This window comes from Fukomys damarensis, unplaced genomic scaffold (assembly GCF_012274545.1).
Source record: "Fukomys damarensis isolate Sample0158 unplaced genomic scaffold, DMR_v1.0_HiC HiC_scaffold_18, whole genome shotgun sequence".
Taxonomy (NCBI): domain Eukaryota; kingdom Metazoa; phylum Chordata; class Mammalia; order Rodentia; family Bathyergidae; genus Fukomys; species Fukomys damarensis.
Genome location: NW_022900930.1, coordinates 13,818,061 through 13,833,636, shown reverse-complemented (window position 1 = coordinate 13,833,636; position 15,576 = coordinate 13,818,061). Strand labels below are relative to the sequence as shown.

The 15,576-nt window shown below is 37.0% G+C and overlaps 1 protein-coding gene across 1 annotated transcript; it reads right to left on the bottom strand.

The window, feature by feature from the left end:
• Positions 1 to 9,242: 9,242 nt before the first annotated feature.
• On the bottom strand, positions 9,243 to 10,679 carry CUNH8orf48 (chromosome unknown C8orf48 homolog). Its single transcript, XM_019207249.2, has 2 exons — positions 9,835 to 10,679; positions 9,243 to 9,717 (listed from the first exon to the last, which is right to left on the bottom strand). Exon 1 carries the CDS (start codon positions 10,652 to 10,654, stop codon positions 9,878 to 9,880), a length of 777 nt encoding a protein of 258 aa, XP_019062794.1. The 5' UTR covers positions 10,655 to 10,679; the 3' UTR covers positions 9,243 to 9,717; positions 9,835 to 9,877.
• Between the last annotated feature and the right edge of the window lie 4,897 nt (positions 10,680 to 15,576).

Genomic DNA, 15,576 nt, shown 5'->3' with positions numbered 1-15,576 from the left:
ATGTAATTCCTCATTCTTTATAGCTGAGTAATATTCCATTTTATGGAAAAACTACATCTTCTTTATCCAGTTTCCAACTGATGGGCAAATAGGCTATTTCCAAGTTTTAGCTATTACCTACTGTGTTGCTATAGACTTAGGTGTGTATATATATCACTGTGGTATGATTCTTTTAATTCTTTTGGAAAGATGCCCAGCAGAGGGATGGCTGGCAGTCTTGATTCACTTGCTCTGTCTGGCTAACTGGCTCTGTTTCCTGCTGGCTGGCTTGCTTTAAACTGAGATATTTTGTACTGTATTTGATAAGTGCTACCATTTTCCATTTATAGATTTAACTGTCCTAAATCAGAAGCTGTTCTGTGGCATGGGAATAGTGGACGTGGGCCCTCTCCATAATAGTCTTGGGTGGTGTGTCTTGGCCTAGATCTTACCATGCATCTCAGATTGATTCATGTGTTCTGGGAACACAATAGGCTCTAACTGATGCTAGGCTAAGAACAACGCACTCTGACATTAGTTATGTGTCCCACATAGGCATTAGTTACCATTCTACAGAATGCTCAAGGGAAACAGGGTTACTGTGTGTAATATATGAGAGTACTGAATGTTGCTGATGTTGGATTCTTACCATGGGGTACACTGAGGATCACATTCCTAAAAACAACCTAGGACTCTGAAAATGTTTTTGCTGCTTTACTATATGTGCTTTTGTTGACCCCAAAATAACCTGTGATGTTTGAATAAAAAACATGTATGACATGCTAATATTTTATAATTTTATATCTCAATATATCATAGATTAGTATTTATGTATTAATATCAACACATTAATATATAATATGAGTGAAAAAGAAAGAGATTCTAACTTTCCTGCGAACTCTCATAGATGAAGGCATTAGGAGAATTTTGATCTGATATTTGAACTTTGACTCCTGGTCAGAGTCCCTAAGACCTTTGCAATTGGCTGTCAGGGGAGGCTGACACGGAGCTCCTACATCCTGTGGTAATAGCAAATTTTGTTCCAATGAGGTGATTATTGGTGGACTCCTGTCTAGCTTCCTGACAAGTGCTGGTTGCCAAAGGAACCAACCTGGCAGTTAATTAATACAACAAGCATTTTTTAGAATTAATAACACCAGGTATTTCTGTGCAGTTCACATTTTTTTAGATAGAAACATTCCTCCGATGAGCAGTTTAGCGCTTTCAGCCCCATCTCCCAATCTAGGGGAAGGGAATGCGGCTGAAGAAGAGCAGTGACTCCACAACCACCTACACTGATAAAGGAAGCCCGCAGATTTTCAGGTTTCTGGCGAATCTGGAGGCAACATATTCTTCATGTACAAATTCACTCAAGTTTATGTTTGCTGTCATTCACAGTCAGCTCATTTTTAATGAAGTACCCTAAAACAGATGGATCTAGAATGTGTTCAAATGACAATACAATGCTGGTGCCTCTCCTGTTTCTCCAGAAAATCCTCCACTTTGGTGTCTCCAACATCCTCCCCTCATATCTCCAGGAATTTCCAGATCACTCGTGATAGCCTTGGATTCCCAATTCAAGAAACTACCTCTCAGTCTCATGTGACACTCTGCACTTCTTTGACAACTGCTGGGTGCAAACTAGGCTTTCATGACAGAAGAGGCTTTGACAGACCTGAGCCTGTTTCTGACTCTCCATACATTTGTGTGGGTAATCGTAGGATTATCTTGTAAACTCAGTGTAGACTCCTCGCTAAAACACAAAAGTTACCTACTCGATAGAGCTGGGCCTGCCCCCTCTGTAATATCCAAGATATGGAGGAAGGCAGCCTTTCTTTCTCAGGCCCTTACTAGTTTGACAAGGTGCTAGAGAAGGTCACCCCTCTCTTAACTACCTATGAGTTTCCTTAGAATTAAATGAGCAAACAGCAATGGGAATTTCTAAAGGCCATGGTCAGCACACACATAAATATATATAATAGTACATACTGGACTGATGCAGTCTTTATCCCTCAACTCAAATTCTTTGATAAAAAGGGATCAAAGGGTAAGCACATTTGGCTGAACTTTTGTCTGTCATCCCAGCACTGGATGCCCTCTTGGACAAAAACTGGCTCCATTTGTTCATTTCTACAGCTCCTTGGGTCATTGCCAATGGTCTAGCAGTCTGGTTCCACTGATGATAGCAAACAATTACTTATCCAGTGTTTATCTATTTGGGCAAAATAATTCTGGGAATCTCTTGCTGCCAGATAACCAAAATTCCAATTAAGGCTGCACAGCACATGACTCTATATATTGGACACAACAGGAGGACTCGCCTTCACTCCTTTAGAGTCCCTGACATAGTTAACAAGTGACCCAGGCACTCATTTCAATTCAAAATCCACAGTGCTGGGCTCTTGAACAAGGTCTGTGGTGGACATCTTTACTAGTCAGTCTCCCACGACAAGCCTCATAAAACACTCTCATGGCACAGCTAAACAAGCTCAAATGCAACTAATGAAGCAGTCATTAGGAAAACATCAGGAATAAATCATAACAGAGAGTTTGGCTCCATCTTGCATGCTTCGCAGCTGAAAACTGTGAGATTCATCCTTCCTCAGCAAATCTAGGTAACTGCTAAGAAAGCCCGCAGTGCCCTTGCTTTGGAACTGGTAGGTGGTTCAATTCATGAAAGTCCCTACTCAATTTGTTAGAATGCTGAGGGTACCCCCACTTTCTAACTTAGATAAAAGCCAATCTAGTCTCCCTTTCTTAATTTCAAGCCACATCAGAACTGACTGAAAGCCTGTCCTGATCTTCCCACCTGAGAAACTCTTCTTGTTTTTTTTGTTTTTTGGGTTTTTTGTTTGTTTGTTTGTTTTTGGTACCAGGGATTGAACTGAGGTCCTTGCTCTTGTAAGGCAGGCCACCGAACCACTGGGCTAAAGCCCCGGCCCATGAAAAACTCTTCTCATGTGGATAATAGCCTGGTTTTATATCCTCGCTGTGCTTGTGTGGCATCTCTGGTCTTGACATCCCACGCAAATCTTGAGTGGGATGGCCACAACATACATTTCCCCAAGCCTCAATTAATGCCTCATCAAAATTTGGCCTTATGACTATAGAAGCCACTCTGGTAGAATTTTGCAATTTTCACTGTAATTCGAGTGCATTGCATCCTGGAACATTTCTGAATTCTCTATTCCAAAGGGTACTATCAACCAAGAATAGAAGCTAAGTTATATTTTCCTTTTTTTGTTTCTCAAATTCAGTGTTTGTGTACCATTCATCTGTCACATCTAGACACAATCAAAGGAGAGCCCACACCCACACAGCCCAGCCCCTCCTTCTTAGTAAGAGCTGTTACTATATTAGGCTTCATCGTGAAACAAACTAACTTATAAAATTAGAGGTATTCTGAGCTGGGTGTCCCAAACATTCCTAAACAGTTCTGAGATGGAATTCGAATGACTCAGATGTTCAGGACTGAACCTTTTTCACTCTCAATGTGGCACATCACTTACTGCTGTTTCAAGGGTTTTTATATTCGTTCAGTGCATAGATTTGATTCCAGGTATGGAATTTTATTTGATAGGTAATCTAAATGGCAAACCCAAAATGTATGTTGTCTGTATATACAATTATATAAATGCTATATTTATGTGATTCTGTACCAATCTGCCAGACACATTTTTAGTTCACTGGGGAAGTATGTGGTTTTTTAGCATCCGTTCTGATGGACTTACCATTGCAGCTGCACTGGAATCTCTCGGGGGCTGCTATAAAGAGTTTGGAGAAAGGATATTCATTCCTTTTGTATTTATTCATGCACAAACAAATTTCAAGTTTAAGTATCATGAATTCTTACTCCATTCCAAAATTTCAGAAAGTTATTTATTACCACTGAAATAAACAACTCAAATGACTTTTCCTATCAAAAAATTGTGGGTTATGTAGAAACATATTGTATTAATTCTAAAAAATGAACACTGTATTAAAAGCATAGGTCTTGAAAGGTATTTTACAAAAAACTTTATCCTTATTTCCACTGAAGAAATTAATATGAATACTTTATAAAAAGAAATCCAATTTATGAAAAAGTTTAAAGAAAATAAGTACAGGTAAAAGCAACATAAGGGGAAATACAATAAATCACAGTACACTTGCATCTTATTTTCTTTGGGTAGGAAAAACTTAAACTTTACTTCTGGAAGCACATATTTCATCATCTATGAAACAGTTGTTGACCAATATCACATGTGAGGCACTGTGCTAATCATTTTGACATAATGTAAGATGAAGTCTGTTCATCTGAGTTGCACACAGTCAAATAGCATATTAATTAAGACAAGTGTTTGTAAATTTATATTACTATCACAAAGTATTGAAGCCAAAGCCTTTAACTTTGTTTACTGAGTATTTAAGAGTTAAGAGATAAACTGAAAGAAGGGGACTTTCTTGTTGGATTAATTAGCACAGAAAACATACAAATCTCTCAACTGATACAGAAAAATACCTTTGACAAAATTCAAAGTGATATAAAAAACAGCATCCTGGGGCTGGGGATTTAGCTCAGTGGTGCTGGTTCCTATCTGGCAAACTTAAGGTCCTGACTTTGATCTCTGGTACCAATAAATAAATAAATAAATAAATAAATAAATAAATAAATAAATAAATAAAAAACGACATAAAATACACTAAGACTGAAGAGAACTTTCTCAGTATGAAAATGCCATGTATGGAAAAATCCATTGCTATCCTTCTTAAAGTGAAAGACTGAAGGCTGGTCTCCTAAGATCAGACTATCATCTTATTTTTATAAATTCTTAATTTTTACAATGAAGAAAGAAGATCTCTTTTCCTTCCCAGGGCTGATGGTTTGTTCTATGCTGATGCTCTCATCCCTTTTGTAGGACTGCCTCCATCAGTATTCTCTTCATTTCATAACTTCTAGCACCCTGTTTCCAATTTCTTTTATTCTTTTTAAAAAAAAAGAATTAAAACACAGATAAATAAAAAGTATGCATGTACATGGTTTTAAGTATTTAATATTATTAATCTATCCATAATACCCCAAATAATATATAGACAATAGAGTTTCTATCAAATGTGCAATGAATATTTTTCAGAAGTAGAAAAACACAATCTAAAATTTAAGTGGAATCTCAAGGAACCTCAAATAACCAAAACAATGTTGAAAAAGAAGATTAAAAGTGGAGATATGTCACTTTAGGATCTCAAAATTTTGAAGAATGAAAATGAAAATTTTATACTTCCTGCTTTCAAGAGTAACTCAAAGCATAGTAATCAAAACAGTATGGTGCTTACAAAATGATATTTATAAATGCCAATGGAATGGGATTTAGAGTCCACACATGAAAACCTCCATTTGTAACCAACTGCTTTCCAACAAGAGTACCAAGGCCATTCGATACAGAAAGAACAGTCTCGGCCAAATGGATGCAGAAAAAATTATATACTCTGTTTGGGAAAGAATCAAACTGTACCATTTAACCATCAACAAAACACAACTCAAAATTTGTTAGACAAGTCTTAACTTGTTTCCTATTGTTGTGATACAATATCTGAGAATCGGTACAAAAAGACCAGAAGCTTACAGTTCTGGAGGCCAGGAAGACCATGAGCATGGCACAAGATCTTATTAACATTTGGTGAGGGCCTTTTGCTATATCGTAAGGTGGTAGAGGGGCTTACATGGTGGACACAGCTCACTTTCTAGCCCTTCTGACACAGCCACCAGTGACATTGTGGGACCCTAATCTTTTGTTTTGTTTTGTTTTGTTTTGTTTTTTGAGACAGGGTTTCACTACATAGTTGAGACTGACCTGGAACTCACTATGTAGCCCAGGCTGGTCTCGAACTCACAGCGATCCTCCTGCCTCAGCCTCTCCAGTGCTGGGATTACAAGCGTGAGCCACCACGTCCGGCTTTGTGGGACCCTACTCTCAAGGCCTCACCCAATTCTAATTGACTTCCAAATACTCCATTTCCCAAACATGAAAATATGGACTTGAGGTTTTCTACTTTCAAGGACACATTCAAACCATAGTAGACCTAACCATAAGATACAAAACTATAATATTCTTAGAAGAAAATGTAGTGCAAAACTACATGATCTTAGATCTGACAATGACACCAAAAGCATAGGCTTAAAAAAAAGAATAGAAAGATAATGGGGAGGGAAGGAGGGGTGAAGGGAGGGCAGGGACAAGGGGAAAAAAGGAGAACCAAGACCTGTCAAATTAAAATTTTTTGTGTGTCAAAAGTCTCAAAACTGAAAAAATAACTCATGGAATGGTAGAAAATACTTGAAAATGCTATATTCGGTAAGATTTTAATATCAATAGTATAGAAGTAGCTCCTATCTGTCAACCAAATAGATAAGCAACCCAATTTGAAATGGGCAAAGAACTTTCAAGGGGATGCATAAATGGCCATTGAGACATGAAAAGATGCTCAGCATCATTGGTCACTCGAAAATGAGAACCAAAGGCACAGTGAGATACCCTTCACACCTAGTGGGTTGGCAATGGATTTTTATAAATGGAAACTAAAAAGTGTTGGAAAGGAAGTGAAGAAATTAGAACCTTACACATCATTGCAAAAATGTGAAATGTAACGGCTGTGAAAACAGTTTGGCAGTACCTCAAAAAATTAAACATAGAATTAGCATGAGATCCAGAAGTTCTGCTTCTAGGTATAGACCCAGAAGAATAGGAAACAGGTGGCAAGACAGATGCTTTTATGCCATTTTTCACAACAGCATTAGTCACCCTCATCAAAAAGTAGAAACAACCCGAGTATCCATCAGCAAATGAAGTGGCAAAAGTTCATGTACAATACACATATAATTGAATATTATTTAGACAAAGAAAATGAATGAGGATCTTATACATACTACAACATGGACGAATCCTGAAAACAGTAAGCAATAAAATAAAGCCAGAAAATAGAAAAGAAAATATGATAGAATTACACTCATGTGAAATATCTAGAACAGGCAAATTCGTAGAAACCAAAAGTATATTCAAAGTTACCAGGAAGTAGGGGGAGTGGAGAATGAGGAATAAATGTTTAATGAGTTCTGTTCCAGGTGATGAACATTTCATAAATAGTGGTTATGCAGTCACACATTTGAATGTCCTATTAATAAAATGTCACAATGGCAAATTTTTGGTTTATACCTATGTAAAAATGTAGATATACAGACATACATATCAGCATAGAAACAGCAAAGCGTAAAAGACAGTTCTGTTATCTCTCTGTCACTGTGACAAAATACCCAGGATAAATCAATTTTTAAAAGAGGAAGGTTCTGCTTTGCTCCACAGTTTTGCAGGTTTCTGTCCATGGGTGATGAGCCTTCTCACTTTTGGGCCTGTAGTGATACATCATGATAGAATCACAAAGTGGAGGAAGTTGCTCCCTCCATGGTTATGAAGCAAAGACAAAAGAACTGGTGTCCTAATATCCCCTTCAAGGTTATGCCACCAGCGATCTAACTTCCTTCCACTAGGACCCACATTTTCGATGTTCTGTCACCTCTAAATTGTGCCACAGCCTGGCAGCAAAGCATTTATCACACAGCCCTTTCAGGGCCACTGATACAACCCATAACGAGAATACATAGTAGAGTATCTTTGGTGTTTGTATTTGTATAAAAAAAAATCACTGAAGAATATGAGACTCACATAGATAACATGAATAGTCAGCCCCTATAGGCTAAGTTCACTGCTTAAAGTGTAGAAATAGTTCTGGACTGGTTGGTAAATAGTCACACACTGATTTCCTGAATTTTCCTCCACCTCTGCTGTATTCCTGGATGCCTGACTCTGCCATTATCCAGAAAGCCAAAAGTTAATCCTGACAAGGCAAGAACTTAACAACTTAGGATAGGCAGAATGTGATTGCATGGTTAGTGGTAGATGAGATGTTGCATAGTAAACCTTTTCATATCCTTTTGATTTTTGGATTTCATGTAATATGTGGTAACAATTTTAAAAATTTAAAATCTAAATAAGTGAAGATGAGTACAACAGCTAAAAAAAAAAGGGGGGAGAGAATTTCAGTTAAACAGATGTTCACACATAAACCAGGAACAAGAGAGTTCAAGGAATTGCAAGTTCTACAGAGAGACTTGAATATAAACAAAAGAAGAGATTAGGAAAGTACGTTTGGCCCAAATATCAAAAAAACTCTCTGTGGCATTAATTAGCTCAAACTATTTCTTCAGCAGAGATAACCACTTAGAGTTATTCAAAATTAACAGAATAACTTGAACAGATTTTTGTGTTAGAAAAATAACTTACGAATGCTTGGAGAACGAAGGAGACAAGACGGAAGAGGCAGGGGACAGACGTGAGGAGAGTGGTTAAGATGAAAGACAGCCATGGTCAGAAGTTGCTGAAAGGGCCGATCTGAAAGTCTTGCTGAAAATAACTTGGGGTTGATTTAATTGTTTTTAAAGAGGAACAAAAGATGATTCTAAAATTTCTAGGTGGGTTGACTTAAAGAGTGGAGCATGATCACCAATGGGGAAATTTTAAATAGAAAATTATTCAGCATTTTATGTAAATATGAATATATTGAGAAGTCAAAAATAATGTGTGACATAATGTGCAGTTCAAATTTTTAAAATTAGTATACAAATGGTAATGATTTTTTTGTTTTATTTAGAAATGACTTACTGAAAGGAATTATGTTAAATATTACGTGAAAAGAGCATCTTTATATATGTGAAGTTCAAAGAGCAAAACTGGATTAGTATACAAAGAATCTTGCACTGATTATGCAAACAAAATTTTTCCATAATAATAGTTTAGGTGTTAAACATGTAGAAAAAATGACCTCTAGGAAATATCACTAATTCTAGGATTTGTATTTTTATAGAGACAGTAAATACTAAATATTAATTTCTCAAAATGCCATGCAATATTTTTTCCTACGTGTTTTTTTTAAATAGCATAGCAATCTTTCCTCAGAATGGAAATTAATAATAGAAGTTTCATAAAATATTTATCTACTTCCAGCTTCAACTCTATTTCCCACTACATTTCAAAAGAACAGTCTAGTCAGGCGTGGTGGCACACGCCTGTAATCCCAGCACTGGGGAAGCTGAGGCAGGAGGATCGCTGTGAGTTCAAGACCAGCCTGGGCTACATAATGAGTTCCAGGTCAGTCTCAACCACATAGTGAGACCCTGTCTCAAAAAACCAAAACGAAAAAAAAAAGAATAGTCCACATGCATATTATTTTTTTTCTTTATTCATTTACTCCTCAATCTACTCATTCTAGCCCATTTCTATCATGGCAATTACTAAGATCAACAGTGTCCAACACATGATTAATTCATCATGTGTTCTCTATGTTATGTTGACCTGAAAAGATCTCCCATTCTTGTGGTACTGATCACTTCTATTACATATAGTTTTATGAACCTTCTAGTTTTCCTATCTTAATGAAACCATCATTCACCTAGGTACACAAGTGAGAACTGTACTAACATTTTAAACATTCCTTTTATTAAACTTCTATAGTCATTTCATCACCAAAAAGTTCATTTTTACTTCCTAAGCATCTTTTACATCACTACTCATCTTTCTGTTTACTGTCAGTCGTCCCAACCACCAATACCTCTCTCCTGGATCATTGAAAAAACGTTGTAACCATTCTAAATACATCATCTTCTATACTCTAAAAAAGTACATGCAGGAAAGTTTTTGGCCCTCAAATCTGTGAAAGAAACATGATAAAGTTTCACATCAGTATTCAAATGCCTGTAAAAATAATGGTAATTACCCAAATACACAACAGGAACATCTACCCACATTACATATTATCATCAATTACCATCTCCTGTTTGCTTGGTAAGTGGCTACATCTCCTTTGTATCTTATCTTTCAAAGCCACCGTATTGGATTTGAGCTTTCTCAATCAGTCTTTTCCAAATTATTCTGGGATCATCCAAGAGCCTGGGAAGGCCCTGTCGTGCTTCGCCCACACGGGTGAGAAAATCTGTAGTATGGAGATGTTCGTCGATTTTCTCTTCCAGTAGAAGTGACTCGAGTAAAGTCTTCTTTTGCCTCAAGAAGGCAGATTGGGCCAGCTCTGCTCTTTTCTTATTACAACTAGGACACTGAGACAAAATGTGTTGCTTAGCTGCTTCCATTTGTTTTAGTGTCATCGTTGTGTTTTTAAAATAGATTCTGTTCAAAAGTTCATCCGGGACAGTACAATTTAAGGCATCTATCTCTGACACCTCTGCATTCAATCTAAACTGCTGTTTTTTATGCCTGCTGCTCCTCTCCTTCAAGTTCATTCTGTGATGGATCAAGTTTATCTTAATAGTGCAAAAGGACTGACAGGCATGGAGTTCTTCATTGGATACCCGAGTGACTTCTGCTTGAAGTTTATTGTGTGGTTGGTATCGTCCAGAGTTAGTTTTTTTGCCTTTGAGGTAGTTGATCCATTTTTTACTCAACTTCATTTCATTATTTTTGGAGTCTGAAAGCTCAGACTGTTCGTCTTGTTCGTCCAAGCTTGTAGTCTGATCTTCAGTGTCCAGTTCGCTCTCAGAGTCCTGGGACCAAGTCTGTCGTCCTCCAGATGAGGTGAACGAATTCTGTACCTCATCAGTGCAGGGAAGGCGCGCCATAGCATTTGTGCTCATTTAAGCTGATTTTCCAACCTCCTTTTGAATTTTCCGACCATCAGAGTCCTGACCAAGTCTGTCATCCTCCAGATGAGGTGAACGAATTCTGTACCTCATCAGTGCAGGGAAGGCGCGCCATAGCATTTGTGCTCATTTAAGCTGATTTTCCAACCTCCTTTTGAATTTTCCGACCTCTGGACAGACGTTCATCATACTGTGTCACATTCAATTCATGGCATGCTTTCCTTTGCTCAACTATCTGAGAAGCTAGAGGGAAAAGCCCACACCGTGAGTCTGGACACCCATGTATTTCACTGGGTTTGTCTTCCGGGTGACGCCTTTCCCCGTAACCTTGGTAATGCAAAACGTACACGGGGCGTGGCCGCGCATGCGCCCCGCCCTTTCCTCCGCCCCGGGACGCCGGATCTTCCCTAGTTGCTGATCTGGGTTACTTAAAACGGGTTTTTTTGTTTGTTTGTTTGTTTGTTTTTGTTTTTTTCCTCTCTCCGGCAGTTTGTCTGGGAGCTACTTAAAACTGCTGATATGGGTTACTTAAAACGGGTTTTTTTTGTTTGTTTGTTTGTTTTTGTTTTTTTCCTCTCTCCGGCAGTTTGTCTGGGAGCTACTTAAAGTACTAAATCGAGTACCGTGGTTCACTGGTGAAAGAGGCAAATGGCCTCACTTCAGGATTCAGACAGCTGTTGCATGTACGAACAGATTGCAGTAGAGCTAGGTGGCCCGCGACGTCCGAAAATGCGCGCCACGCCTAAAAGCAACAGACATTTAAAACAAAGAAAAAAGTGCTGGCTAAAATGCACCAGTATTATTTCATGGTTATCCTCGCGTAGACCTTACATTTTAAAGATACGAGTCAAAATACTGAGCCGTGCTGGGACAGCCCATCGCAGAGCGTGCTGTGCTCCTGCATCCTGAGGGCCTTGCCGTTTTCCCAAATCCGTTTCTGCGGATTTCTGTACGCGCCGGTCCCCCGACTGCCACGTCAGTGCGGCTCGCTCTGCTGATTACTCCCGCTAGCTCCAGTCTGTTTCCGCAGGAAGAGCCTCCTGCGCACCCCCACCGCAGAGGCTTATAGCTTTCCTTTTATAGTTTACGGTCTTGAGTCTGCGTCTGTGATCCTTAAGGCAGGAAGAAGACTACATCAGCAGATGGACTTTACTTGCTCAATAAATCTGAGTGAATGAGTTGAATGAAAATAGAAACAGAAATAAATACCACCTTACGAGCCTTTTTTTCCACCCTGAACCTCGGAACTTAGTCTATCACCTATGATGTATTATTTTATAACAAGCCTTTTACAAAACATGGCAAATTTTATTAATAGTCATTCTCGGAAAATATAAAATATTAACCGTGGAGCTGGACGTTTTCTTAGGTCTTAAGAAATACCTCCAGTCTGAATCTTACTCAATATCTGAAATAATTTCGAGAGACTGGATGCCCTGCGCAGGGCACTCTCTTCCCCTTCCTCTTCCCTGCGCCTCCCTGCCCCGTCCCCTCTCCCCATTCCAATGGGAGGAATTATTCAGGTGGAGCCAGGTAGAATTAATAGTCCCCAGTTGGCAAGGAACCAAATATCTGAAATATTCAAAAAGCATTTCGCAAATATGAGCTAGCTTTATATTTAAGATAAGGAGAATCCAATTTCATTTATACAACACAAATTTTACTTTATTATATAATGTTAGTCTTTTAAGAAGAAGTAGTAGATAATTATGCATAGTTCCAATGAATTTCAGCAGGACTCGAGATTTTCTTTTTAAAATTTGATTTCAAAACTCCCTCCGTCTTTTGAATAGTTACAGATTAATATTTATACACAGTTTCTTGTAAAGTGCAGCTCTCTGATGACATGGAAAAACTATATTAAAGTATATTTATATCTTATGCTAAATATTTAGAGTAACTTGCCTTTTATTTTAAAATAGGATAAGCTTCTCTTGAGTCTTAAAAAAAGTTTTAGGCATAGAGGACAATATATCAGTCTAGAAAATTGTATAGTTAATCAATTTTTCATAACAAGCAGCAAGATCCAGTGGAAAAGTTTACACTAATGACTGTGTTAACTAAGGAAGAAAAATAGCTTAACAGTAGTATCATTACAAAATAAAATTCATGCAGCCAGAGGAAAAGTTTGATTATTTATTTATTTATTTATTTTGTACGGGGATGAAACTTGGGTCCTTGCCCTTCGAGGCAGACAGCGGAATCACTGAGCTGGAAAAGTTTGATTTAAACATAGAAACTCATTATATAAATCATGTATTTTGAACTTTTCAATTTTGAGTTGATTTTAATTTGAGTGTATTCGAACTCTATACCTTTGTTTCTATACCTTTGTTTCCTTTTTGAAATTTTTTAAAAAAGAAGAAATGGAAATGAAGTGTTTGTAAATGGGGAGGGGAGGAGAAGGTGAAGGGAGGGCAGGGACAAGGGGAAAAAATGAGAACCAAGACCTGTCGTGTAAAGGTACAAGGTCCCAATGATGAATGTAACTGTACTGTGTACCTAAAATGTACCAACAAACTCAATGAGGAAAAAGAAAAGAAAAGAAAAGTTGTTGCAACTTCCTGAGAAGTACCTCTGGATACAGTTGCGAAAAATGCTATAAAAATGTAAAGTTGTTCTTCACACCTTTAAAAAACATAATAATAATATTTACCTACAGTCTTCTTTTTTGTCAATGATGTACATATAAAAAGTAAACTCAGACTATTTTGTAAGTAGTGCTGAAAAGTATTCTGTATTAATATAAAACCTTAAGAAAATGATGAACACAAATAATTATTATGATTGCTTTTGAAACTGGCCATTTTGAGAATGAGAAAAATAATTAAAAAGTATAAAGGGGAAAAGGGAGTGGTGAGCTATAACTTCTTATCTTATTTCTAAATCTCTTTATTCTGTGCTGATGGGTACAAATCTTTTCTACTACTTATTATACTGAAAGTAGATCTTAGGGAGAATGGGAGAAAAGATGCAGTAGGGCATTTTCAACATTTTATTGCTTTTATGAAGAAAAGGAAAATCAAAATACTGACACAAAAGAAGTATTTGTATTCTTTCAAGAAAATTTGATAGGAGCACTTCAGTGCCTCAGTAACTTTGTAACAGAATAGCTTTTCCTTACAAATATTGATGAACTTGGGACTAGTTCCTGCAAAATTATATAAACAACATTTAAATGTACAAAGAAAAGGCTGCATTTTTACTTCCCTTTCTTAATGTAATCTTTCTTACACATTCTCATGAGCTTGGGTAAAAACAGAAATCCATGAACTGGGTAATTATCGATACAGTACACATCCCCATGTAAATCAGTCATATTTGAGGAGGAAAACCATGTTACAGCTGGCAGTTCAAGTATGGGCTCCTTAAACTTGTTTTCTGACCTTGTCATTACACCCTTTAGAAATAATCATTATTTTGAAGTTGTTTATCTTTTGAAGTTTATTTTTGAAAGTATGAATCAATATACATATGATCCTCCCTTTTAAAAACTATTTAACATAACACATTTCTGTATACCTCTGTTTTCCTGTTAACGATGTATCCTATCACTTCCCATTAGCATACTGTTGTCTTCTTCATGTCTCTCTACAACTACATAATATTCTATCGTAGGGATGTTGATTCTGACATTTTGACCAGCATTTTGCTATCATAAAAACTAAAACATTTTTCTTCGTATCTATGGGGGTATATGTTCCAAGATGACTCCTTGGAGTGCGATTACTGAATCAAAGGGTAAGGAATATGCTGTTTTTCTACATATTTCCAAATATCCCTCTCTGGGAGCATACATTTTGCATTCCACCCAGCAATGCACAAAAACACCTAACCCCAAAATCTTGGAACACTGGATATTTACTCAAATTTATGTTTGTTTTTTTTGCCAATCTAATGAATCAGAAATAATAGTTCCATGTAATTTGAAATTGAATTTCCTTTATTAGTGAGATTGAATACCGTTGTTGTATATAAAGTTCATTTGTATTTCTTTTTACGTGTACCGTATTCCTTAATTTCATCCATTTTTCTACAGGGTATTTGTCAGATTTTTAAAGCACTTCATATGCTCATTTTTCCTATAGCGTATGTTCCAAATGCTTTCCCGATTTCTACTTGCTTATGCTATTTTCACTACGTAAAAGCTTGATTGTTTTATTCCATAGATCGCATTTATCGATTTTTTCTGACCGCCCTTTGATTGTAGCAGTCTATTTTATTTAAGGTCATTATATAAAATTGATTTCGTCTTTCCGTCGGTGTAACATTTTATGTATTTTGTCACGTTTAACCATGTGTGGATTTATAGGAATGACCGTCGGAATCAGGATCCACAGTGCCCTGTTCTATGCTCTCAGCAGGCCCGCTCTCGATTCATCCATAGCTCCTGCATATGTTAGGTTTTTCATTGAATTTTTTCTTGTGGTTTTCAGATATAAAATTATATTACCTATAAGTTAAGATGTCATTTATGTTTTTGTGCTACAGAGTGAACCCAGGGTCTCTCACATGTTCAGTACACACCTTGCTACTGAGCTACACTCGGAGTGCATGTGTGTCATTCTTCTATCCCTAATTGCTTTGCCTTTTCTAATTTCTTTGTTCACCACCTAAAACACAATGTAAAGTAGTAGCAGTGTTACAGAATTTACCCATTTTCAAACTTGGATATTTATCTGTCTTCATTTAAAAAAATATATATATATGTATGATATCTCACACATGCAAATATTTTTAATTTATAAAACAAGAAGGCAAAATTACCTGTATTGCATGAAATGACCTAAAAATGCTATTAAAAAATCTCTTACGTAGACAAATAAATAGATAAGTAATAGGTAATAAGTACGTACAATATTGAAGAAATTAATAAATGAAAGGAGGAACAAATTGTTAAATATGACATGTGTCCT

Coding starts and splice junctions, on each gene's coding strand:
- CUNH8orf48 (XM_019207249.2), bottom strand. CDS start 10,654: ATGAGCACAAATGCTATGGCGCGCCTTCCCTGCACTGATGAGGTACAG.